The sequence below is a fragment of the Copadichromis virginalis genome, linkage group LG7 (assembly GCF_057382275.1).
Source record: "Copadichromis virginalis isolate Kocher_CV1m ecotype Utaka linkage group LG7, C_Virginalis_male_GT1.1, whole genome shotgun sequence".
Taxonomy (NCBI): domain Eukaryota; kingdom Metazoa; phylum Chordata; class Actinopteri; order Cichliformes; family Cichlidae; genus Copadichromis; species Copadichromis virginalis.
Window position 1 is genome coordinate 35,818,773 of NC_140624.1, and position 27,873 is coordinate 35,846,645.

A 27,873-nucleotide genomic window follows, 5' to 3' on the forward strand; every position below is an offset into this window, starting at 1 on the left:
TCAGTTTTTAACACCAGGCTCAGAGCTATTTTATCACCCAGCCCTTTCTGTTGAGATGTAATAAGTTTGCTTACCTCAACCTCCATCGCTTGGCACTCTTTCTCTGCTGCTTTTAATGCTCCAGGTGAAGCCAAACGAATAGCTTTCTTAAGCTGTTCAAGCTGATCCTTCAGAGGTTTGCATCCCCTTTTCCCACTAGGTGTCGCACCCGAGCTGTCAGCCATTCTCTGAAACACAGACTTACCTCTTCCAACGGCGTTGGTCGACTCCACCTTCTAGGTCTAGGTCACCCAGACACGCTTAACTTTCGGTTTCAGTCTTCGTCTCGCTGTTCTCGCAACCACTGGCTCCTCTTCCCCTGCTCGGTGACACACAAAGTTTAACCCAGCACTTTAAACGCTGTCCTCGCGTTCTCAAGCGTTGACACTCAATCAAAATTATTCGCCCTCAAAGTGTTAATATATGACACCAGCAACCCTTATGCGCAACGCGCTCACCTCCATATACTTACCTCTCCAATAGTTCCTCGGATTAGTGTTTTTTCATTTATTTTAAACCCATTAACGGCGCTGCGCGTCCCTTATATACTTTACAGCAACACACCCTCAAGGGTCCCTCAACTTGTCCCGTACTAATAAGTCTAGAACCAAGAAATCACCTTTATGACATTATGTCAAAGCTTTCTCCATGTTGCACAGCCTGCCACAGGTTTAACAAAAAAATCGCTGCCCGAGAAGGCTCCCACATATCAAGGTGGTCGTTTTCACAAACTTCCAGCAGACCCTCAAATAAACAAAAACAACGACCCAGGCAGGCTTCCAGTTCAGCCTCCTCAATTTCTATGCACACTGAAAACTCATGGGGAGATTCTTCTGTCTCCCCGTGTCCTACACAATTCACCTCCAAATGATCCCCTACAATTGAAATTTCAGTGTGGAATGACGCAGAGATTAACATTTCCTTATTTATTCACTATATGTAACCTGAATTTTCTCTCTCTTATCAAATAACAAAGGTTATCTTTACAATTTGTTATTGAACTACTAATTAAGTTGCTTTTTATGGTGTCAGTGATAAACTGCCCCTAAAAAGTCCACTTTATTGCGTGCTCATTGAGTTACTCCTATCAAAACTATTTAACAAGTTCAATTTACACATACTCATTAATTTGTCACGCTTATTAGTGGCTCATGGTTGCTTAAAGCCTATGTCTGACTTGACCACAGAGTTAGAGCATCATTCAATCCTCCCAGGATGACCACTCCACTTACTCTGCATCCAGTCAGCTCATGAATTAACAACACTTGCAGACTGTAACCCTTTTATTTTTTGTTTATGCCTTCAAATCCACCTTAAATCTTCTTTACCTAAACGTTGGTTTTAAACACAAACAATTCTTATATTCTATTTTGAAACGTTGTCACCATTCATATATTTACAATGTTATTATTTACTAAGCCAGCATTTTAATCGCAGACATTTATCCACATTTGCAAACAATAGTTATAGAGCTGAATGACACACAAAACCGAAAGCATAGTCCTCTCATGCGCTCTGCATCAGCTGCCTCATTTGCATGCACACACACTCTTCATCTAAGAATAGCAGCAGGCAGTCAGTGCATTGCTGACTCGACCCACAGAAATCTTTTTTATTACAGAGACGTCTTATATTTACAACTGCACAGATTTTAAACCTTTTAACACCTATCGAATTTCGACAAATTTAACATAACAGTTTAACCGATAAACTCCCTGAGTTTTTTACGATCAATTAACCAGTATCTGTCCAACAGTTTCTGGCCTCATCTCTAAACTCCCTAACTCAATTTAAAAGTGTCCAACACCCAAGGTCCAACCTTTGCTGCCCAAAAAAGCGCAGATACCGTTCCAAACGGTAAGGAGACTCTATCTCCTAGCTTAATTCCGGGATGCCCTGTACCCCACAGCTAAACCACACTGAACTAACCCTCTTCGCCGAGAGGTCAATGTCGCGCGTCCACGACAAGGAGGGAGCGTAACCTCCGGGCTCTGCGCTTCCTACCAGTCCAACTGGCGTTCTTGAGTAATTTATAATACTTTGGAACAACAGTAAAACACCCAACCAAGTGTAAGACTGAAGCAGGTCCAACCTTATAACCAAAAAATAACCAAATTCCCTAACCTACTAAACGGTCCAACCGCATTCAATCATTACCAGCAGTCCAACTGCTTTAAATCCTCAGATTCTTATCAAAATCAAAACAGACATGCACCAGTAATTTCAGTGAGTAGACTTTTAATTTTCACAGCCCAATTTGACACACTTTGGAAATAATTCAACAGGTAGTGTCTTACCTTTTTTAAATATGATGCGCCGGCGTGCGTCCACTCACTTTTGACCACTGGCCAAGTCTGCCCGTCTGACCACCTCGGACCACCGCTCACACCTCCACTTTTTTCCCTTACTCAACCACCGGACGAAGCCCCCAAATGTTAAGATTCAAGAATTGAGAAAGGGTACAAGAGGTGATCGAAAAATAACCACACTGGTCCGGCCGGGTGAAGTCAAACGAAGATTTTAATTCACATGTGGGAAGATCACTGAACACAGCAATTGATCTTCAACTTACTAAAGCACAAACAATTATTTTATAACATCAGGGTTTGTTTACTGACGCCCCTTCATGCGTCACAGATACATTTTATACATAGATCAGATCAACATCATCATGACTTTTCACCTAGAAAATCATCTTCTATTTTCATGGCTAGCCCTTCCTGTCTACCTTTCAGTTCTTGTCTTGTTCCTCTTTCTTGCCGAGACACCAAGAAACGGTTCCTCTTTTACCAAGACAATTTTGCAGTTACAGCCAAACATAACTAACCTCTCCTCTAAATAAATCTAATTTAAAGTGTGTGTGTGTGTGTGTGTGTTGACCTCACATGCTCTTTGTGTCACCTCTTCACCTACTGTCTGTGTCTCGTCCTCAAATGCTCTTTCTCAATTCACCTGTTGCACTTCTGACCTTTTACCAGACCAGAAGCTCACTGAGACTATGTGTATGTCTTCTACTAAATAAATGTTTTAACCAAGAACCTCTACTAAAACCTTAATACAAGAATATGAACATATAAAAGATAATAAAATAAACTGATATAAGTGTTTTGTAAGCATGTATTGCAATTCCTTCTATGTTCTAGTTTTCCCTCAGCATGTATCACCTGAACAGTCACGTCAGTGAGGCTTAAAACCTTTAAAGAACCTGAACATCAACTCAAATAAGCACAGATATGCAATATGTATAAAATGGTTATAACTGCACCTGAAATACAAAGTTAGCATCATCATAAACATCTTAAGGCCATCTTAAAGCTATCTATTACATTGTTAAAGCAATGATCATACTGCAGATTATATTATGCTGGTAAAATACTTTTTGTTCATCCCCACACCATCAGTGACGAAGGGATGAGCGATGTGGAACTCTCATTGGCAGCCTGATCCTGGGGCTCAGATTCATGGTGTACAACCAGTGGATATGCAAGAAAATTCTGATGATCATGCTTCTGGCTGCACTCCTCAGCTGATATGCAGATTTTGGGCTTGCACAGTGAAGACTGCCATTTCATCGCTTACTCATAGGCAATCCCAGCTTTTGCCACCAGTGATGATCCTAAACAGGTTTGCTCTCTGTGAAGGTTTGAGATGTATCGTGAAACTGAAACACTTACAATCAAGTGGTCATAACAGACTGAAAGCAGTACTGAGTAACACAAGCAGATATGGCAGACACATTTAAATTTGGTTTGGACTCTTGTTTTTCTTTTTTGGTTGAAGTTGAAGAACTTTTTGATTGCCCTTTGCATAAGATGAATTGGTTAACAGTCTTTAACATTAGATTTTTCTTTGTTGCCACACTGAGAAATTTTTTTTTTATCCATCCTGTCATTTGCATAAAGCTAGCATCAATCTTTTTCTACTTTTAACTTAAAGTAGAGATATCAATCACAGAGTAGAGTTCTAGGCACAATAATTCACATCCTTGTGAATTGTGATGAAAGGATGGGCTCAGCAGCAGAAAAGATTAAATGAAACACAGAGAAAATCGTCAGCAGATACAGTGTTACTACTGATTGCTTCCCGAGTCTTTTTTCGGCATACTTGGTGTCAGACTGTTTTTGTATTTTGTATGCAACTTGCAGAGATAAGTGCGCATACGTGTGTACATATGCAGGTAGCTGAAGCTATTTATTCAAATTAAAATGGGAAAACAAAACACAGTTCAAGATGGATTAGGGAATAGAAGGATTAACGAAGATGGCTTGGGTAGCAGAGATGCATTGTGGATGTTTTCCTCTGGCAAATCCCTGTGAGTGATGACTTGGCTCCATTAAGTCTCTGTGTTTGCAGCCCTGTCAATTACTCATTAATCCTTGAAGTGTTTACTTCATTTGGAGCCTAAACTGCTTCCCTATGTCTAACAAATGTGCATGTGTCGGCTTATACACATAGCACACCACTACGCTCACATTTTAAAATCACTAAAATGGCAAGAAAGATCATCAGTTTAATAAAAGATGACCCAAAGGTCTCACTAAAGGCCTTTTGACAGTGAGATACTAAGACTGGAACTAGCCAAATATTGGATTATTCAGATCCTCAATCTTTAGATAAACAGGGATTCTGTTTCTACTTTGGATTTATTGGATCATGCTTCAGTTCAATTTATTACCAACTTAATTTGTTGTTAGATTTGATCCATTTTCAGAGCTATTTTTCAAAAAGAAATTGGTGAAAAAATGAGCTGTACTTTTTAGCTAACAGTTTTGCTATCCCACTGCATATCTGTAAAGGCTGTAAGTCCTGTGACAAAAACATTATACAGTCTGCCACATATAATTCAGATGAGTTATTTTACAGTAAATGGCTGTATATTACAGAAGTAGTTGATGTCACAACACTGAAAAGTCTTTATGAGGACTTTTGAGAGGTCAGTATAGCCCCCATTTCACCAACACTGAAGTATTAAACAGTTATCATAAAAGTTAACCTGGCTGATGCACATGTTAACATTTTCCCTTTAGCTATTAGCAACTATCTAAAGGACACAAACTGAGCTTCAGGGAGTCACAGAATTGAGAATGGTGCTTCAGGAAGAGAATCCAATGTAAAATCTTAGCTAAACCAAACATGAAGCTCCATCTGCTCTGGAAATCCCTTGGGAAATAAAGTTGATTAAACCAGGATTATACTTTCTGTGTCAAATGTCTCCAATGTTGTAGTGGTTAACATTTTTGCTTAGCAAAGGAAAGACTGCTGGTTGAGTTCCAGCCAGAAACACAAATCCCTTGTGAGGTTTTATCAGAATTTTACATTTGGTGTAAAACTCTGCCAAATCAAGTGTGCAGTGCCACCCCTTGTGGCAACTGAATTGCCAAAAGTAGCTTTATTATTTATTTATTTATTTATTATTCATTTATTCCTCTAGGTCCCAGTGACATAAATCTCTAGACCAGGGACAGCTGGAGACAGTATGGTCAAGTAGGCATTCCTGTTAGACTTATTTGAAGTCCACTGCCTGGAGCACACAGTTGGTGCATTGCAATGTTAAATCTCAGCGGACGAATCCACGTGCTTACAAAAAAGCAGGTGGGCACATGGCTGTCCGCTGCTCGTTTGTTAATTAAATTCATGTCACTCAGACCCAAGCCTACCCTGGTGGACTTGTGGATGCAGAAAGTTTAAACAAGACTCGAAGGAGCAGCCAAAAGCATCATTATCCGATAGCCACAGTAGCCATCTGTTAAGTTATCATTAAGATAGCAGCTAGAGGCAATGCTAATAATAAAACGTTACACGGTGTCTACAAAGTGTTGTGCCTCCCTGAAAGCCCCAGATTGAAGCTGAGACAACTCTATTGGATCAGCAATGTAATATGGTTTCAATTCAGTTAAAGCACAGCATTACCTCAAATAACCTAAAAATATTGCTGTTATTTATTTACTTTTTTTTTTTTTTTACACTACCTAAGATAATCTTTTGGTAGGTTGTATTGTTCTAATATTGATATATAAATAATAATAATATTACCTCTTAATTTTTGTGATTCTTGGCCCATGTGGTATCAAAAATGTCAAACATTATCAAATATCTTTCTGTGTATAATATCAAGCTTGCAGTTTTCAGTATTGAGACAATCCTACTCCTTCACAGTGGTTTGGTCCACGTTCACTAGTTGGGACATGGGTGGTGTGAGGCATACACTGGTGTGTGAGTGCATGTTTGTGTGACAGATAAAGATGTATGCATACAATAAAAGCACAGTGTGACTGTGTTTGCGCATGTAAATGTGTGGTTCTGAGTAGTCATTAAGACTTTAAAAAGTGCTGTATAAATGTAAGTACATTTACTATTTACCATTCAAGGTGTGACTGATACAATATCTAAGCAGCGAAATGTTATTTTAGTACATAGTCGTCCATTTTTATTGGACAAGGGATGGGGTATTGAATCTTCACTGTCCATTTGACTGTAGCTCACCACCATAAAAACATATTGTTGTCATAATGCATACTGACTGCACCCAGTGCTGTGAAGCTGACACCTTGTGGGCCTACCTGTCAGAGTGACACATGCAAGCTCAACTGATGTGGAAACGAGCTCGTGTGATTCCTGCGTTCGTTCTGTTTCCGCTCAGCGTCGGGGTAACGCACTTCATCAACACTCACACGCTTCGCCTTTCTCCTAAAGGCACAAACGCATGCAGCTGATAGATCGAACTTTGAAAATTGTGCCAACGCTGCACAGCTATGATCCATTGACACCGCTGACAGATCCGCTTTCCTCCCAGGCGCACTCGGATTTCCAACAAGCCATCAAACAAACGCACATTCTACTTTTGGGACGGGGCGATCGTGGCTCAAGAGTTGGGAGTTCGCCTTGTAATCGGAAGGTTGCTGGTTCGAGCCCCGGCTTGGACAGTCTTGGTCGTTGTGTCCTTGGGCAAGACACTTCACCCGTTGCCTACTGGTGGTGGTCAGAGGGCCCGGTGGCGCCAGTGTCCGGCAGCCTCGCCTCTGTCAGTGCGCCCCAGGGTGGCTGTGGCTACAATGTAGCTTGCCATCACCAGTGTGTGAATGTATGTGTGAATGGGTGGATGACTGGATGTGTAAAGCGCTTTGGGGTCCTTAGGGACTAGTAAAGCGCTATATAAATACAGGCCATTTTTACCATTTTTGTTGCAGCTCGCTTGTTCTCTGGAGTTCCCCAGGCCTGCTGTAATTGAACACATACACACATTATGAACACACAATGTAGCAGTGCCAGCAAAGAGTAATCAGTCATTTTAATCTCCTAGGCCTTTCTAAGATAATGTGGGTGCAGAATTACACTCCTTGTTGTTTGTTGTCTTTTCATTTTGTGCTCCTGGCACTTACTTACTTCTTTTGTACATTGTTAATAGAGCCAGAAAATCCCAGTTTGGGCAAAACACCTTGCATCAGGTAGTGGAAAGCAAACAGCATCCCCCAGTATCTGTACTGAGAATCTTATTTTTGACCGGCACTGAACATTGGATTTCACATCTCTCCAGTCATCCAGTCTTGGTTATTTCAGCTACAAAAAGCTGAAATAAAAATAAAACATTCTTTCAGTCAATAACTTGGAACTTTTATAATAATAATGGATTGGATTTATATAGCGCTTTTCAAGGATTTTTTTTTTTTTTTTTTTTACATAAAACATTAATAAATCGACCAGCACAATGACGAAATGGGAAAAAGATGTTTGTCCCCAGACATGTCCCCAGGAGCACTGTGTATGAAGTACTTAAATATAATTTGTGCTAATAGTAGTAGTGTGGAAGTGAGTGAACAAACCTTTGTGTAACGTTTGTAAAGATAAACAAAAAAAATCTCCTATTGCTGACAAATGTTTTGTGACAGCAGTAAATAAAGTGATGAAAGACGTTTTACCTGTGCTTTGTTGAACTTGAACATCTGTGCGTTAGCCGCTTGTTTTGTGTCTCTGTGCGTGACTGTGTACGGGGGTCACACAGTCATGATAATTTCTCAAGCATGTGAAGTCACTTGGTAAAATGAGCTTTGACTGGCTTAATCTCTTAGAGCCAAATCATCAGCCAGCACAAAAAAATAAATAAATGTAACAGAAGACTAAAGGATTATATTACTTCGCCTTATCTGAACCATAGACTGTATATAAAAGTACTTCTGGGTCTGCATTCTTTTTAATGGGTACCAAGTGCTGACCTCTGTGTTTGCAGGGATAGAGTTAGTGACAGGCATGCTTTAAGATGCACGACATAGCTACCGTACCTTTTGTTAGCAAGTGACATGTGGAAAATGTCAGATGCACTTTTGACATTTATTTAACAAAAACACACAAAAATCAAGGCAACTGCCAAAATGCTAAAAAAAAACAAAAGAAAAACAAAACCCTATTTGACCAGCAGGTGACATCACATGTATAACTGTTTACCTAATTCAGGGTCGTGGCCAAGCTGGGCCTACTTCAGCAGCCACTGGGTCAGAGGATAGATGGTACATAAGTCTATAGATATTAACCTATTTTGTCCTCCTAACTTCTTTTCTAACAAAACAGGCCCATTTAAATGAATAACGTTTCTTCTTCTTGCTGTCAGATATCATTAGCTCATATTAGTCTCCTTGTCAGCTTGCACACATTACTCTCACTCTTTTTCTCTCTGTCTCTATAATTTTGCACCTCATGAGAAACTGTCTAGAATATAGCTAATGCTGCTAATGATTTAATCCCATCCAAATATTGTAACAGAGCTTTAATAAAGGCTTATAGCAATTATTATAAAGTTCAGATAATATAACTCTTAAGTCTTAACTAATAGTTGTGGAACCGAAGTATATCCAGTCTTCACTACACCCACGTTTATTGTGTGGTTTAACACTGCGTGGGTCTATATTGTAAAACTGCTGCTGCACCACAAATGGGCAGAGGTAAAGGTGATGTTGCTCCAACCTCATAACGATCATTTTTTATTTAAATGTATTTAAAGATTTTACCGTTATAAATCTAATTGAGGAACTAGTATTTACATAACTTGTAGTTATGGCATATAAGAGGCATAGAACATAATCAAAGGATTTGTGTTTAGTGTGTTTTTGAAGCTTTAGCTATCCCAGTTGAAAATTATTTACAATACCATAGGGACCATTTAATAGCCACGATATAACCAGGCTTTATAGTTTGACTCCTCAGACTTCCTAAGTAATTTCTTAGTCAGTAATTTTCCTGCCACAAACCTCCTGCAGTATAGAACCGTGCATTTCTAAGAGATGGAAGTGGTTGGTCTCTGCAGCCGGGCTTTGTGCAGTAAGCTTCTGCGTATGAAATGGATTGCCTGGACTCCCGTGAGAGTATGGCATTGTATGAAAGCGGTTCACCTGCCGTTGCCGTTTTGATTATCCCCTACTATATATTCCATTATTGTCCTAATGTTTTTTGTTCTGCTTCGGAAGCAGTGGTGAGCTTCATCAGCCCGGTGTCACTATCAGCACTTTCATCCAGGGATGAGGCATTAGGACCAGTGTACCCCAGCTGCTTTGTTGATTACTGCTGCTTCTTATTCACAGGACGAGAGACCCTGTTAAACCTGCTGCCCTCCCACCGCTACCTCCATTACCCTCCATCTTCCCGTTTTCTCCTTGTGTGTCATGTTACCCTAACGCCCTGCTCTCCCTCTTCTCATTGCGTCTAAACACTGCTCATTTGCCTTCCCCCTCTATTTCCTCTAAATGCAGTCAAGATTCTCAGACCAGCACACACAATGATAGCGCCTGCGTGGAGCTATAAATCAAAGAGAGGCTGTGTGCATGCTGGTTGGAAAAGGAAACCAGTCTACCCCTGGACCAAGCAATCACTGCAAAAAAAGCCACAAAAGTGTGTCACAGTTAGAGCAAAAAGTTTTTAAAGCCTTTGGAATCAGGATCTTCATCTAAGTCAGCTATTGTAAAACAAAATCTGACTAAATTAACAAACAACAAGCAGTTTAATCATCACTTACAGGCTGGATAGATAAGTAAACACTTGATTTTTGTATCTTGTAGGTTGTTGGTGCTAAAGGAGAATCTACAGGGGGCCAGATGTTTCATAGCTGCTTACATATGAGACTGACGCAGCAAACCAATGCAAAAAAGCCCTAAACTGTATTCATACCACCACCATGCTTTATGGCTCATTCACACTAAAGTATATAATAGGATAGCAGACTCCTTACAACTACGAAAAGTAGCATCAGTTGGTGGTAATTTTGCTATTACAAGTAGTCGTGATGATCAACTGCCTTGATCAGATGTGAAGTGTGCAATACCTGCTGTTTAATTTATAATTGCCAAGATTGCAGATACATTGCAATTAGTCTGAGTCCGTCTATGCATCTTGTTTCAACTTGTTGCCAACTTTCTGGTTATGTTCCTAACAACAAGCAAGGCTACTGAGCGTCACTTTGCAGTTAAGTTGCCATCCTGAAGCAAGTATTTCTTTGTTTGTGGAGGAATTTCTATTTCTAATCTACAAGGTTTGAGGTAAACTTTAAATCTGAGTAGTTAATGTGAATTGCTTTTTAACATGTGTGTGCTTAGATGGTAATAGAACTGCAATGGATTGCAGCAGACTCCCAATTTTCACTGATTTCTCACAGTTAATTGCCATAATATTACAAACGGATGGTGTTTAATCGACTCAAACTGATAGCAGACATTTCTATTTTTATCACTGTCTTAATGGGCTAAAGTCGATTTAAAGACTGCAGCTGACTGCGAGTGGTTGGAGATATGGTTCGCATCTTTAAAGCAACCATTTCAAAACAACAAGATCGCAAGTTCATTGCATACAGTCACAATAATTTTGATCATGCCAGTATCTAACTGCTATTTGCCCTAGTGTGGCTGTAATATTTCAGTATGCATAAGGTTTTGGTGTGGGCACACAGTACTAAGGCTACATAGGCTTTTGTATTGTTGCCAGAACTTTAACTGTATCTCTAATTTTCTTGTTACCTTCATGTGCATTTTTTCCTATTTCAGGATTGCACATTCTGCTCTTGGTGCAATCCTTGGAAGATGCCCAATCCTAAGAGAGTGTGCCGAATTTCCATTTGTGTTATTGCAAAGTACTAAATAGCCAGATCTTAAGAAATGTTATACTATCATTTTCCAGCACAATGCATCTATGTAAAGCTGTTTGTAAGGTCACATTCATCAACCAACTGTCAATAACAAGACTTTGTCTGCACATCTAATACTTGCAGTCCCATCTTCTTAAGTGAAACATCTGACTCCAACTTTATTTGACTGATTATCACAGTTTCACACACTTCAACTATCTCTGTGTGCGATTATTCAACGTGTTAATGACGACCTGAAAAGTACAGCTGTTGTCGTGTTGTAATGTTAGTCAAAGGTTGTTTAAGATAAGATAAGATAAGATAACCTTTATTAGTCCCACACGTGGGAAATTTGTTTTGTCACAGCAGGAAGTGGACAGTGCAAAAGTTATGACGCAAAAATTAGAATACAATAAGAATAAATACAGTACACAGCTGTACAGAATAGAATAAAATAAAATACTATATACAGTAGAATAAAATAGAATAAAAATATACAATAAGATAAAAATAGAATACAAATGCTATATACAACTGAGTAAAAATACAACGATGCCAGAAAAGATTATTGCACTTAGTGTTATTGCACATGTGTGGATGTGTGTGTTTGTTCAGTTAAAGTCTTTGTTGTGGAGTCTGACAGCAGTGGGGAGGAAAGACCTGCGAAATCTCTCCGTCCCACACCGTGGGTGCCGCAGTCTCCCACTGAAGGAGCTGCTCAGTGCTGTCACAGTCTGCTGCATGGGGTGGGAGATGTTGTCCAACAGGGATGACAGCTTAGCCGCCGTTCTCCTGTCACTCACCACCTCCACTGGGTCCAGAGGGCATCCTAGAACAGAGCTGGCCCTTCGGATCACCCTGTTCAGTCTCTTCCTGTCCCCAGCAGAGATGCTGCCGCCCCAGCAGACCACACCATAAAAGATAGCAGAAGCCACCACAGAGTCATAGAAGGTCTTCAGGAGTGGGCCCTCCACCCCAAACGACCTGAGTCTCCGCAGCAGGTACAACCTGCTCTGCCCTTTCCTGTAGAGGGCGTCTGAGTTATGAGTCCAGTCCAGTCTGTTGTTCAGATGAACACCAAGGTACCTGTAGCTGTCCACAGCCTCAATGTCCATACCCTGGATGTTCAGTGGTTGCAGTGGAGAATGCTTGTGCCTGCGGAAGTCTACCACCAGCTCCTTGGTTTTACTGGCGTTGATCTGGAGGTAGTTCAGCTGGCACCAGTCCACAAAGTCTTGAGTCAGTCCTCTGTACTCCTTGTCGTCCCCATCAGTGATGAGGCCGACTATTGCAGAGTCATCAGAGAACTTCTGCAGGAAGCACTGGGTGGAATTGTGGGAGAAGTCTGCAGTGTAGATGGTGAAGAGGAACGGAGCCAGAACCGTTCCCTGTGGGGCCCCCGTACTGCAGACGACCCTGTCCGACACACAGCCCTGAGTCCTCACATACTGTGGTCGGTCGGTGAGGTAGTCCAAAATCCAGGTAGTGAGGTGATGGTCCACTCCAGAGTTCTCCAGCTTGTCCTTCAGAACCGAGGGAAGAATAGTGTTGAAGGCACTGGAGAAATCAAAGAACATGATTCTCACAGTGCTTCCAGCGGTCTCCAGGTGAGCGAGGGAATGATGTAGGAGGTGAATGACGGCATCATCCGCTCCAATGCCAGGCTGGTAGGCAAACTGAAGTGGGTCCAGTGATGAGCTTGTTAGGCGCCGAAGCTGAGCCAGGACCAACCGCTCCAGGGTCTTCATCAGGTGGGATGTCAGAGCCACCGGCCTGTAGCGGTTGAGGTCCTTGGGGCGTGAAGTCTTTGGCACTGGTACAACACAGGAGGTTTTCCAGAGCTGTGGGACTCTTCCCAACCTCAGGCTCAGGTTGAAGAGGTGCTCCATCACCCCACACAGTTGGTCCGCGCAGGACCTGACGACCCTCGAGCTGATGCCATCTGGGCCCGCTGCCTTCTTGCCATTAATCCTCCTCAGTTCCCTCCTAACCTGGGTGGTTGAGAGAGACAGGCTGGAGCCTTGTGTTGAGTGTGTATTGGATGCTGTTGTTGGGGGTGGGGAGGAGTGAGCAGGGTGTGAAGTGTCTGAGGTGTCAGAGGTGGAACAGCAGCAGTGGGGGTTTGTTTGTAATCGTGACTTAGATGAAAGTCAGACCACATTTTATGAGCAATCAGTGCAGAACTCTTCATCTCAAAAACATTTTTTGCAACTATAATTAACCGCTTTAGATTATAGATGGTGCAGCACATTCAAAGCCTGAATTGATTTTTAAAGGTTCTGCAGTGATTTAATCACCATGCAATACAAATTTCTGTCCTCCTCTATAATAACTATAGTTGTAATTATAGCTGTGTCCCAGTTCTAGAGTAATATATAGTGACTCTTACTTATTTCACCATGCTTGTAGGTAATAAAAATTAATTTACTAGTTTTGTGCTGTTAGACTATTAATGGACCCAGCAATGGGAATGCCAATGCTGACTAAACAATGAATGAAGTTTATTTGCTTTTTTCAGTATCAGCCTTCCATCATGATTATGTTTTGATTCCCAGGACCCTCTGGTGATGTCTTCTGGCTCAGACGGATGCAACACATTTCATGTTCTGGTGACAATACGCATTGCTCAAAACAAGGAGATTGTTTTTGACGTTACCACAGTCATAATTGGCGCAGTTAATCACGAAGACATGCAGTTTTCCCTTTCTACTTCATGCAGTTTGTGGTTTTTCTTGGATATTATATGCACACATTTCTTCCTTCTTTGCTCATGTGTTACTCAACTTATCTGCTATGTATGTTTATCTACAGTTCTGCATCGATGCCGCCCAGAAAGGGAGCAGGAGGTGAAAGAGGGAGAGAGTGCTCAAAGGCATGGCAATACAATCAGGCATCTTCACTGCTGACAGGGGTTTGTTGCCTCAGAATTGAAGTTATTATCTCTCGGCACAAATCAAAATTGTGAAATTGATTCAGTCGGGTTGTTGTGCTCAAAGAGATGGGCCTCCGCTGCAATCCACAGCACTCTGACAAGTAATGATTTTAGTTGTTGCTCTGAGCATATGTTAATAGGCATTTCAACAGAAGCATTTAGTAGTTCCTTGCGAGAACTGTAGCAAGAAGACAAATGAACAAAGATTGATGGGAGGGGTAGCTTAATTGTAGCTCACTAAAGAAGAGAATGGAGGGACACTGTGTAACAAATTAAATTGGATTCCTGACAAAGAGGAACTTTGGGAAGTCTTTTACCACGCTGTGGTGTGGTCTTTGTTGTGACAGTCTTGGACTCTAGCTCTATAGTGAGCCAGTATTTCACAAATCTTGAGATTGTTGCAGTATCTGTTTTAAAAATCAACAGTGTGTGTTTCGTTAGTATGAAATGAAAGTCGAGAGTCCTTTTGTGTTGGTGGTACACAAGGATTTTTTTGATCATTAAGAGATTCAACCCTATTCAGCTTGATTCCTCCAGACCACGAGGCACATGGGAATACATCGATCTGCAGAGGGATTGCACATATGGCAAGCTATCAGAAGGCAATGAGGCACAGCCAACAGCAATTTTCTGTAGAAATGTGTTAGAAGTGTTGTTGTTTGTGTGGGTGGGTGGTGGTGCTGTTTGGTCATTTGGGGTTTTTGGATATTAGAAAAGCCTTCCAAATATTGGCCATTTCTCTCTGCAATCTTTAATTTTCGACCAAACATTCGTTTCAGCTTGATTTTTTTTGTGTGTGTTGTCTCTCACTTCAATATCTTCTTCTAAGCCCTCACACTGATTTTATAACCATGGATGTTTATGTGTGGGAGTATGTTTTGGCTTTGTCAAATCAAATTAAATTGACTCCAGTGTAGATATGCGAGTATACTTTGCTCCTTCAACTCAAGCACATACTGAAAAGCAAATTTTTATTTTTAATTTTTATTTGGCCTCAATTCATTCTCCTCCGCTCTCTTTTCTTCTCCTCAGGTGCTCAAGGGAAGTAAAAAGCTTTGCCTCTCAGTGCGTTCAGTCGGTCGCATTCCAGGCGGCTATGTCACCAACCACGTTTATACCTGGGTTGACCCTCAGGGCCGAAGCGTGTCTCCTCCTCCTGACCTGCCTGAGCATCGCAGCGCCACTCTGAGAAGAACTGACAGTCAGCGCCGAAGCAACATGCAGCTACTGCAGGAAGGGGATGAGAAGAAGGTAGAGACCTTACATGCAAACCATTAAACTAGAGGACCAAAAATGCCTTTTAAAAAAACATAAAATTAGTTCCTTCCTGTACTTTTAACAGCCTGTATTTGCTATGTTTACTATTACACTACACTATGTGCACTGATTGGAGCAAAGAAGCCTCCAAAACATTTTTAGTTTCAGCATTGGTCAGAAAGAAGCCAACTGTCATTTACTATATCTTTTTATTAGGTTTTGGACAGTACGCGGAAACAACAGCAAGAATCGTTTGCTTTGACAAGCAGTTCACCAACATAACTCCCAATGAGAAACTTTAAATGAAATGGACAGTTAACTGATAACCTGTCAGTGTTCTGCACCTGTCTTGCACACAGACATCCACAGAACTTCTAGAGAGACGCTCTATATTGACCAGTATGTTTTAAGGGGCAGAAGAATGCACCCCCAAAAGATTAATGGTGTATGCTAAGGCTAAATTTTGTGATGCTAAAGTAAGTAACAAAGTCTAAAAGCATTTGATACATAAATCATCAAACGTCTCATAGATTTCACAAAATAAAAATCCTATTCGACTTCCTCCAGTGGCACAGACTAAAAATTTGCCTCTGGAAAAGACGTCACGCTGTGAACAAGGTTTAAGACTGAGATGGGAGTATTCACTTTAGGGAAGGTTTTTCACTGTACTGATACAGATCAACGAGTCCCCATGCAGCACTGCTTTGTTTGGACTCTGATGCCCACTCTATTTAACTCTTACTTGAGTCATTTGAGGCACAACTTGATGTTTTTGATGTTTTTCTCTGAAGTCCCTGTCACTTTCGCTTGACCTCAACAAAAAACAGCAAGACGATTCATACACTTAGAGTACACCGTTTAATAAAGTGACAGTAGGTATTTTTGACATTTGTCTGCAGTGTGGAAATGACAATGTCCCCTAGCCCATTTTAGATACTTTATTCTTGTTGTGTTGCTTGACGCAGGCTTTATAAACTCAGATGAACTGGTGACGTTATTATCAAGACTAGAATGTTTAGAAAGGGAATGTGTAAAGTGAAGTGAAATGTTTGTCATTTATCCTGTCCCCTCACTCTTCCCACTACAGACATGATGCAGGGTAACTCCTACCTTTATTGCTCCTCTCAGCCTCTGTGACTAAAGCAAAATAATTAATTATAATCCTAAAGGCTGGCAATGCAGCAACACTCAGCACATAACTAATGCAAGCTGAATTATAGTAAACCTTAAGCTCACTCTGATCTTCATAACAGACAGATTGCATTACTGCGGCATAATTGCTATAGTTAACCTGTGGGTTTAACAGTTTGTTCAGGTCCAGAACATATCAGGACATTGTAGCATGAAATGAAGACTCACTGGTAATTAACATTTACACGACCTGCACTGCTTGTCCACTATTTGTATTTAGGAACCTTCCTAAGCAAAACTGACTATTTGATCACATCCCAGAATTGCAGAAAATGTTCGTGCAGAGGCCTTTTTGTGTGGTGTTATAATGCATGTTCTTGTGACTGCATATTTTCTCACAGGGAACTCCAGCTTCTTCTCCAAGTCATACCTGTTCGGTTAACTGGTGAAATTCTAAATTGGCTGTTTGTGAGAATGTGAGGAGAAAAGGTTGTCTATTGCACTGTGTTAGCCTGATGGGGTGGCGACCAGTTCACCCCAGCTCTAATCCAGTGACAGCTAGAAAAGGCTTCATCCTCCATTCATCCTACATATTCATAGAGTTCAATTAACTGACCTTAGAGAACAATAATCATGAGGTTGAACTTTAAGCATTTCATCACCTGACTGGACAAATACAGCCACTGGATAAATATTAGTCCTATCTTGTAATTTCTAATCTTCTTAAAATGAGACAGTTAAAAACAGTTTGAATAAATTTGAAAAGATATGTTTCAGATGCTGAATTTTAATGGGAGTTGGTTTTAAGTTTGGTTGTGTGAGCCGGCTAACTTTAGGCACAGTAAAAGAAGTGTATAACACTGGATGCTAAAATTAAAAACTTAAACGATAAAAATAATTGGACCTCGAGTGCCGTAAAACCTTACGCTCTCATCACCTCATGACCTGCAGGAAAGGAGCTATCAGAGCTGTTTAAAAGATTTATTGCACTAGAACTTTCAATTTTTTAGCACCTAAGAGCTACATATTAATCTTAACTGCTTCAGCTCTATTAATGCAGACTTCAGCTCTGCATTGCAGATGAGCAAATATTAATCCAGTACTAAATAGAGTTTGGCAGTTCATTGAAATTCTAGTTTCTATTTCTGATATTATTAATTTTGAGTCATGCATAGGATGGAATTAGAAATATGTTAGAAAATATGTCTCAATTAAGTTTATTTTCTTTTGGAATTGCTTCATTCAGCTCTCTAGTCTGTGGGTGAGACCATGAGAGTTCCTTTGATCCACAGCTGTTCTGATAATGACAGAACTGTTCCCCTTTTGGATAATCTGAAACCTACTAATCATTCATTAATTTGAAATGTATGAATTTGTAAGTGAACGGCATCCAAGTCCAATCAGGTGCTTTGTATCAATACCACAACTACTGAAAGTTGCTTTGTAGCATCCGGACAGTACATGTATGGCTTTGCTTTTTATTGGCAAATTTCTTAAAACATCCAATGCTCTCTCAGCTACTTCTTCGGGAAGGTGGAATTTTATTGTCATTCTACTGTAGTACAACTTTTTATTAGCTATATTAAAATGTAGCAAGCCTCCAATCTAACTTGGTTTTCAAAACGCCTCTGGCTTTGGGTGCCGCAGACACTCATATTGATGCTTCAGAAATCAATCACTGTTTGGCCAGCTAAGGCTCAGGTTTAGCTTAGGATCATAACTTCTTGGTAGTAAATAATTCAAACCATGCAGCAATAAATTAATGAATTACTTTGTGTTGTTGGCTGCGGGTTTGTCTGATTTTGGTATTTTCTGCCTGCCATATGATGCCACTTATCACTTGTCACTTGTTACATTAGGCACTTGCACATGCGGTATTCCTCTTGCCCTAAGACGGCTGCGATAGGCTCCACCCCCACCCTCCCACCCCACGACCCTGAAGAAGGATAAGTGAAAGCAAATGGATGGATGAATATCTGGTCAATTTGAATATGATGACAGCAATACATCGTAAAAAAAAGTTGAAATGGGAACAAAAGAGGGCTTAAAAAGTTATTGAATTAAACACAAACAGCTGGAGGAACATTTTGTAACTAGGTTAATTGGCAACAGGTCAATAACATAATTTGATATAAAAAGAGCATTTAAGAGTTTCTCAGAAGTAAACATGGACAAATGTGCATGAATCTGCTAATACCTGTCTACAAATTGTGGAAAAATTTCAGAATGTTACTCAATGTAAAATTTTGAAAAAGTAAAATAAACTTATAAAGAATTAGCAAAACTTTAGGCAACCTGGCACTTAAAATATTTTTAAAATACATTAAAAATGGAAAAGTTTAACACCAGCCAGCTCAGTAACATCACAGAAAATTGATGAATACAGATTTTTCTTTTAACCATGGAAAGAATTCTGTGATCATCAGCTCTTTCCCTGGTCAAGAATCCTTCACAACATCTAGCCAAGGCAACACCAAGAGCATGAATGTATATACAGAGAGTTCACAACAAGATGCAAAACAGTGGTTATAGTCAGAAGCAGAAAGGCCAGATTAGACCAAAAACACATCACAGCTGGCACAGTTCTGTGAAAAACAACAACAACCAAAAACAAATATATTAATATTTTTACAGATGAAACCAAAATTAACTTGTACTTGATGAGGAGAGAAAAGTAAAGCGAGGGGAACAGTTCATGATCTGAAGCAATCTACAACATCTGTCAAATGTAGTGGAGACACTGTTATGTGCATTTATGGCTGCAGTGGAACTGGTGACTTTAGTGTTAATTCTTCCCCCAAATGGAGACATTATGTAATCGGTTCTGTCTGTTTGTTTGTCTGTTTGTTTATCTAGTATCCACAGTTTTCAAAATACAATTTTTCAAAATTTTGTGTTGTGTTAGATACCAATAACTCCATGTGATTTCATTTCAGTGAAACTCACATCGTCACATCAAATGTGAAAATCAGTAAAAACTTCATATTTTACCCACAACTTTTTATGAGTCGTCTTCGAACTTCACAACAAAATTGTAGGCCTTGGGGGACATGAGTAGCTTACTTGAGCTAAGCATTTGACCTTGACGTTCATTGTTAGTACCCAAGATCAAAGTTGACCATGAAAAAAATGGAGCATGGGCATGGAGAGAGTGTCAGAGTTTTAGTATTGCCCTTCCCTTTGGGGGAAGAGTGGCGCTCTCTGATTTATGATAGCAGTAGCAGGATTCTAAAGCGTGCAGGGCTATAACCTCTGCTCAGACTCAGTCACATGCTGCAAAATGATCAGATGATGCTTCGCAGTGCAAGTGGATACTGAAGAAGAAAATTCTGCAAATGTAACTCAAGACTTTCTCAAGCCAAATAAATGGTAAATGGCCTGTATTTGTATAGCGCTTTACTAGTCCCTAAGGACCCCAAAGCGCTTTACACATCCAGTCATTCACCCATTCACACACACATTCACACACTGGTGATGGCAAGCTACATTGTAACCACAGCCACCCTGGGGCGCACTGACAGAGGCGAGGCTGCCGGACACTGGCGCCACCGGGCCCTCTGACCACCACCAGTAGGCAACGGGTGAAGTGTCTTGCCCAAGGACCCAACGACTGAGACTGTCCGAGCCGGGGCTCGAACCGGCAACCTTCTGATTACAAGGCGAACTCCCAACTCTTGAGCCACCATCGCCCCATAAATGGGATCTTCTTCAGTGGCCTGGTCAGTCAACTGATCTCAGCCCAGTAGTAAACTTAACAAATGAATGGCTGGCATGGCGTTATCAGTGAGAAGTGGTACAGTTTAACTTTTTATACAGTACCTACAAATTCCACTCAATACAGTAAAATAGTATAACTTGCACACATAATTGCATTTGTCTGTCCAAAATAAACAGGTCTCAAGGGCCATTGCTTAGAAACCAGAAACATTAGAACACTGGGACTTCTTTTAGACAGACAGAGCATTAAAGTGATGCTGGGGAATATAGTGTGCACCAATAGTTGCTATATTGTGCCAGAAAAAGCAGAATGAATCTGGTAATTAAAACTATGCTCCATGTCCTGCATAAATGTCACAGAAAACATGAATGCCTGCATATTCCTAGAAGTGAGCAAAGGTGGCTCGCTTATCGCGATAGGCAGATAGCTGTTATTAAAAAGGAGGACCACAGTGCAATATGCTCTGAATGAAAGCATCTGCGTCAGATGTCAAGTCTTTGCCAAGGGGTATATCACTTGGATGAAAGTGACATTGTTTAATACAGATATTAGCATATGTGCCATCTTGTAGCCGCCAGTGTGCAACTGATCCCTCGTTTCAAATCTGGCAAGAGACAGCTGCACTCTGATCAAACCAAGTAATCAAGAGCCTCATTGTGATGGAGAAAAGTACAATTTATAGTCTGGCATAGCTAAGCAATACTGAGCCTCCCCACGTGGACAGAGTAAAATTTGATGTTGTTTCTTTGCTTTCCAAATGTAGATATTCTACAAATGCTAGGTTCATCCAAGTAGCCCCAATGGCAATTATAGAGAAACCAGAGTATTTTGAAGTTTAAGCTGGGTAAGCTTGACCAACTGTTAATTAAAAAGCATGGCTTAGTGCTCTGGTATAAAGTAGTAGAAAGGGGGGGGGGATGGAGCAAACAATGGGCCTAGGATGTTTTTTTTTTTTCCTAATATCTTTTTATTGTTGTTTTGGGGTAGAATCACATTTGAAAATCATTAGCATGTAATGTTGTGTGTCATAAAATAAGAGATGCCTTTGACATTAGAAGATTACTTAATTAAGTGAGCTAGAGGCTCAAGGGCCAATGCAAATAGCTGTGGAGTTGAAGGAAAGTCTTGATGAGATGACCCAGAGGCACTAAACAATGCCCTGCTAGAATTCCTGACAGTTTACAATAAAGTGGTTTAACAGTCGAATGAACCCATCATTACACTTGCACACACTGCAAATAGGACCACCTAAGTCTTTCAAACTCTTCTGCTAACCAAGTCATTTGGCAGCAGCTGGGTGGTTAATATCTACAGCTGCAGTACTATATATAACCTGGGGTAAAAGTGCCATGCCTGTTTTAAAGGGGAACTATTATGCTCATTTCCAGGTCCATAATTTTACTCAAGGACTCGAGGATAATCTCTATTTATCTTAAAATGCCTGAGGTTACATGATATATTAAGCATACCCCCTTCAGTTACATCATACTGTTTAAAAAAAAATAGGGAAAATATCTAAAATAAACATTTACAACAGTCTGAAGTTTGGGATTTTTTGATTGCTTGTACACACACTGACCTCAGTATTTAAAACTTTGGTTAAGATAAGCATGTACTGTGACAGTATACATGACAAACAAGGAAACACATAAATACTGTCTTCTAATGTTTCTAGTTTTGAAAGTATAAGAAAACAGACACATTTACATTTATTACATTTATACTTCTTTATAACATAGCATCTCCTCTCTGCATGTGTGAGGCAAAATCAGATTTGACTTAAACATTGCTTTCCTAACTTTGTAGAATAAAATCTGACAATAGTATCCAAGAATATAAACAAACTGAATTGTATTTATTGGTTAAAAAAATATGCCAACAAGTTTTTACCTTATTGACCTTATTTATTTGAATTGGTTTAAATTCACGTCAGTGTTTTAGTTAGTTGGTTTAGTTGGTTTAGTCGGATTCATTGACCTGCTCTTTTCTTGTAGTGTACTACTGTGTTGCCAAGCCAGTGGCATCTGAGTGATGCACACAAGGTGCCCTTAAGCACAATTATTTTAGTGCGCAAGGATAACATTGGTAATGGCCATATTTTATCAGAGACCACATTTTTTTTCATTAGGCCACAAACCGAATAGACGCTGTGGTTCTAGTGGAATATCTTTTGAAAACAAGTTTAAGGGAAGCACCGGATTAGTCATGCACAGTACATCGTCTACAAATCACTCACTCCCTGCAGAAGCACTTTAATTGGGTGGTGTAGCAGAGATATCTTGTAGTCCCCCAACAATTCCTGTGGTGGTTTATTTGAATTCAAACTGTGTCCGATATTGTCCATGCTGCTTATCAGAGGAAATGACACGGATGAGCCTTGTGAACCAACTGATTGACCAATTCAGAGAGCCGTTCCTCTAATCAAAACAGATTCTGACTCCCCCATTAATGGTGCTGACTCACCGCATCTAAGTAGTTCCTGAAATTCTTCATCTCCTTGCTCTCAAATGCCATCTCAGAGCAGGGCTGTCATTTGCTCCATGGATTGTGTTTCACAACTTCATTTCAATGTGAGCAGCCCAACACCATGAGCAAATCTGGCAGCCCGTCAAGGAAAACAATCGAGACTGCAGTGTCATTTAAAATGTTGATATTTATATTATACTTCAGATATTTATACCCTTATTCGTCCTGTTTTATTGGTTTCTCTCTTTGTGTTAAATAGGTCAACCTGGTTTTAGATGATGGCCGGTCTCTGGGTCTGATGATCCGAGGGGGAGCGGAATACGCTTTGGGTATTTACATCACTGGAGTGGACCAAGGGTCAGCAGCAGAGTGTGGAGGACTGAAGGTATTGCTTCAATTTCATTTTTCTCTCACTACATTGTTTTACATTGTTTATCTAACTTATGTCTTGCGGCATAGCTACTTATACTTTGGAATTCACATGAGAAGATTAGCTAGCTATTTGAAATCATTTTAGTATGCTCCTCCCCCACACGGTTTTCATGCCAAAAACACTTGCTGTATGCCAAAAGTCTCATTATATTGCTTTACAGTGCATCTCACTGTATTGATTTTGCGATATGAGGAAATAGCTTCTTTATATGGTCTGTTCGAGATTGTTCATTACAAATGCAAAAGTACCTGCAGGCTACATCTGCAGCTTCCTCTGCTGAGCTCAGGCTCTGCTCGGTTTGCCATCAGATAAACCACTGGGTTAAAAAATATATATGCATAATGCTTTTCTTTTAACAGCTGTATTACATTATTGTGGCTTGTTTCTGGATGCCATTAGGTGTTCCTAATTTAAACGATCAGAAACATCGTTTGGAAAGCCTTGACCTGACAATGTCGATCCTTTAAGGATCCAAAAAAAAACCTTTAACATGGGATTGATCCTCTGCAGTATTTTTTTTCTTTTGATGAACAAATAAATGCTGCTGTCAAAGTTAGCTTCTTTCAACTTAGTGATACTTGTGAAGGTGAAACCGTTTCTCTGCTTCAGAGACTTTCTAAAAGGCTATTCATGCCTTCATTTCATCTCGGCGTGACTTCTGCAATAGTCTCTATTCAGGTGTCAGTCAGTTGTTTCTTGCTCGACTGCAGCTCGTCTAAAAGGCTGCTGTGGGACTCTGACCTGGTATTCGCAAACAACACTGCATTTCACCCATGTTAGATTTTAAGATTTTATTGTTCGTTTTTAAGTCATTACATGGGTTGGCACCTACCTCGCTGATCTTTAAACGTTACTCACTGTTATCTGCTGAGCAGGTAATCCTTGATGTCCTATTGTACAGATTTAAATATAAAGGATATCGTCTCTTTTACAGTAGTTGCTGCAAAATCTTCGGACTGTTATAAAACTAATTTTTACAACTTGTCTTTTAAACCAGACAGAGCTCTGATTATTTTTTTCATAACTATAACTTGAATGTGTTGTATTGTTTTATTATTACTCTTTTAGCATTGATCTCTTGTTTTCAAATGCACTGACCTGACTCGAATTTCAAAATATTATTGTAAACAATATTATTATTGCATCAGGATAGGAGGCATGCCAGATAAATGCACATAACCATCTAAGGCTGAAAAGGCCAGCTCAAGTCATTCTTGTTCCTGTGTTTGTCTGCTGCTGATACACCAGGAGGAATGAGAGAGAAAGTAATCAAACTCGCACTGTAACTTGCATGTCACGGGCAGACAGCATGTTGTTAGTGGTGCTGAGGCGCAAGAAGCCCGGCAGCATCTCAACAGACCCGAGTGACTTGTACATGCTGTTTAATGTGTTTCGGCTGAGTAGCTTATTTGCTGTCGAGCGTTGAAAACTGACATTAGCAGGAGGAACCTGCCATGAAGACACAAATATAGAAAATATATTTTCCCTTTTGGTTTCTTTTTTTTTTCTTTTTTTTTTCTCCCAAAATTTGAAGAGGGCAAGTGATTTGGAGAGCAGATGTGTGCCTCAGTCGATCTTTGTAGTTGATGACTACAAATGGAATTGCAAACTGATGTTATCAAAATCTAATGATTTTTTCATTGTATGTCAGTTCTGAATATTCTAAGCTGTCATCACTTATTTTTCACAGTATTAATGGGCTGATGCCAGTTATGCTCCAACAGCAAGCTAACATGCAGACACACACACACACACACACACACACACACCAACTGCCAGCATAGCACCGCCTCCTCTTGTTCTCTCACAGTGCTGTGTTCTTGTCATTCGTCTTAGTTGCCTTGTTATATTTATCTACTGAGTACCTACAAATTACAATGATGTGGACTCAGTTTTTCCCTGTGACATTAAATACTGATATTTTTAAGTTTTTAGAAATTCTAGTACGTACATATACGTACATATATGCATGACATCAATTGTACAATATAAGGAGGAGCACATGAGTAGCAGTTAAACTGTAAATATTGGTGGATCGATCCATACTCCAGTCCATATGCTGAAGTATCCTTGGGCAAGATGCTAAACCCCATGTTGCTGTGTGTGATTGGGTGAATGACACTTACAGTAGAAACGCTTTGATTCCTCAAATGAGTCAAAAGGCACTATATGAGTATCAGTCCCATTTACCATTTAACGTCCAGCAGTGTCTTGTAATGTTACTTTGTTGGTCAGTAACAAAACTAAGTTGTTTTACTTGAAACCAAAGTGAGTCATTGCTTTTTATGTGCATTTGCACCCAGGAGCAGAGTAAAGGGTTGGCTTAAAGGAGTTGGCTAAGGTTTGGCTAAACTAAAGTGTAGCCATCCTTTTAACCACCCCACAAACATATCATGAAGACTTAATGTGAGTCATATATTCACAGAACTGGATTTATTAATGACTGGAGACAATTATTTAATTTTTCTAAAATACCTTTTCCAAAAACATTTCTCGATATGTCACCTGGATACATTTTCACAGCACAGTCTTGATTTACATTGTAAATGAGCAATTAAAGTCATTAATAGAACTGGCTTCAATCCACCATCTAACTTACTCTTAAATTAAACACACTTAAATTTATTGACCTGGCCGAGCTTAAAACAGTCCAAATTATGTACGGAGCAAGATAAATATTCAGTTTTTTCAAGTCTGACAAAAAAAAACATGCACTGAGAGGAAATTATGTGTTTAAGGGTTAATAGTAAATATTACAGCATTACAGTCAAGGGAGTAACACTGAATATCAGGGTGATTTTACTTTTCAGTTCTGTCGAGTTCTCACTCTGCTCATCTGAATATTGCTGTTTTTTGTTATCATTAACATTATTGTTATATGTACATATTAGGGGTGCAACGATACACAAAATTCACGGTTCGGTTCGATACTTTGGTGTCACGGTTTGATATTTTTTCGATACAAAAAAAATGTTCATGCCTTTTTAATTTTTCATTTATTAAAATTATAAATTTATATTTTAACTCAAAAGTACAGTTTTTAAATTTAACCCTAACCCTTGTGCGTGTTTTTTATTTTGACAGCGAATGCGCACCTGCAGACCACTTATGTGCAGCCCTGGTTATATAGTTCGTCATATTGCAGCCACAGAAATTATTTTGTCCACGAAACCATAAAGCTGCACTTTCTTTTTGCCTTATAGTCTGATTTGTCATAACTTCTCCGTTTTGTGGTAAGCTTTTCTTTGGCTGTCACTTCTTCACCCTGACCTGTCTTATTTGGCTCAGCAGAACTAAAATAAATATCCTGCTGCTTTTACACACGGACTCACATAAGCTCAGCGATTCTCTGCGCAATCAACCTCTCACATGTTTAAGCTTGCTGCGGGAGATTTCACTTGTCATGTTTGCATAGTAAGCTAACGATTAAAAAGACGATGTCAGAGGAATTGGTGCACAAATTATCATCACTCACAGATCAGTACTGTCGCTCTCTATACACAGTTCGCACGATTGCAAAGTGAAAGCAAAAAAACAAGCGCAAATTCAAACGCGATTTCAATATGTCACATATTGACAGTGGCTCACAGATGCCAATGACATAATTACCCAGCTACATTTCTGAAAGAATGCAAAAGCATTGACATATATTTTTCCTTCCTACAATAGCCCGACAGGCAGGGCAGAGATAGATTTTGGTAGCCCGACTGAAAAAAATCGCTAGCTCCAGGACGTCGGGCTAGCGATATTGCAAGCCCTGTATCTGATTGAGGAATCACTCATCTTTGGAAAAGAGAGTTTATTACAGAGAAATGTCTCTTTCCAAAATAAAAGCTATACTATCCGCTTCTTCTGGGCTATATTCTCAGCAGCATAAGGAGAATCATGTGCTAACAGCTGTCTAAATGACTCGGCTAAAGTTAGTAGCATGCTTGTTGTTTTTGTCTTTGCACTAGGATGATGTCGGCATAAATGTGCAGTCATATTCGTTGTGTTCCCACTAGTGCTTTCAGGTTAATCTCGTTGAAATGACCTTAACGCCACAACACGGCAAATCTCCGTTAACGAGCTACCGCCGATCGCCCCGTGTGTGGGGCTAGACAGCCAACACGTTAACGAGCTAACTGCGCTAACACACTAGCTCCCACCCATGTAATTGAGCATTGCATGGCACATCCAACATACTGTTTTACTTTAGTCCATGACTCGCTTACCTTCAGGGTCATACGTCACATGAAAACCAAAATAATTCCAAACGCCAGATCTGAATGAGGGTGGGGGAGGTCCATGTGTCTTGCTAGCTTGCCCTGCGCTCTTCCTTCTGACTATGCTGTCTGTGTTGAGCGCTCAGTGGATCTGCGCTCGACAGTGCAGCCTAGGCGGAGTAGTCGAACGCAGATTCACTGAGCGCTCAACACAGACAGCATCGTCGGAAGGAAAGTTGATAAAATAAATTACAAATGTTGTATTGTTCGATACCGAACCGAAAGCACTGTATCGAACGGTTCAATATCGATACGAATATCGTTGCACCCCTAGTACATATAGGTAATGAGGAAGCCTGTGTAAAGTCTGTCTGTCTGCCATTCTCTGATTATCAGCAATTTTAAAAAAAATAACATAAGCAATAGTTCCAGATTTGTAATTGCACAAAAAAAGTATATTATGAGTCCGAAAGCCACTTCGACCTTGCAGTCAAAAACTGAGTATTTTCTCTACAGCAATTTGCTCTGCAGAAGCAAAATAGCGAAGCTGTGCCATCGTCTAAGGCCAGCCCTGTAAAAATCACGCCATTG

At 40.1% G+C, this 27,873-nt stretch overlaps 1 protein-coding gene across 3 annotated transcripts in view; it reads left to right on the forward strand.

The window, feature by feature from the left end:
* The window catches only part of whrna (whirlin a), a 232,799-nt gene that overhangs the window by 99,759 nt on the left and 105,167 nt on the right, over positions 1 to 27,873 (forward strand). For all 3 annotated transcript variants that reach the window (XR_014921375.1, XM_085463204.1, XM_085463205.1), the window contains exons 2-3: positions 15,105 to 15,323; positions 22,904 to 23,029. Coding sequence is in view for 2 of the 3 variants with exons in the window: in XM_085463204.1 (XP_085319330.1) it covers positions 15,105 to 15,323; positions 22,904 to 23,029 (345 nt within the window). In the remaining variant the exon portion in view is untranslated. The remainder of the gene's footprint in view (positions 1 to 15,104; positions 15,324 to 22,903; positions 23,030 to 27,873) is intronic.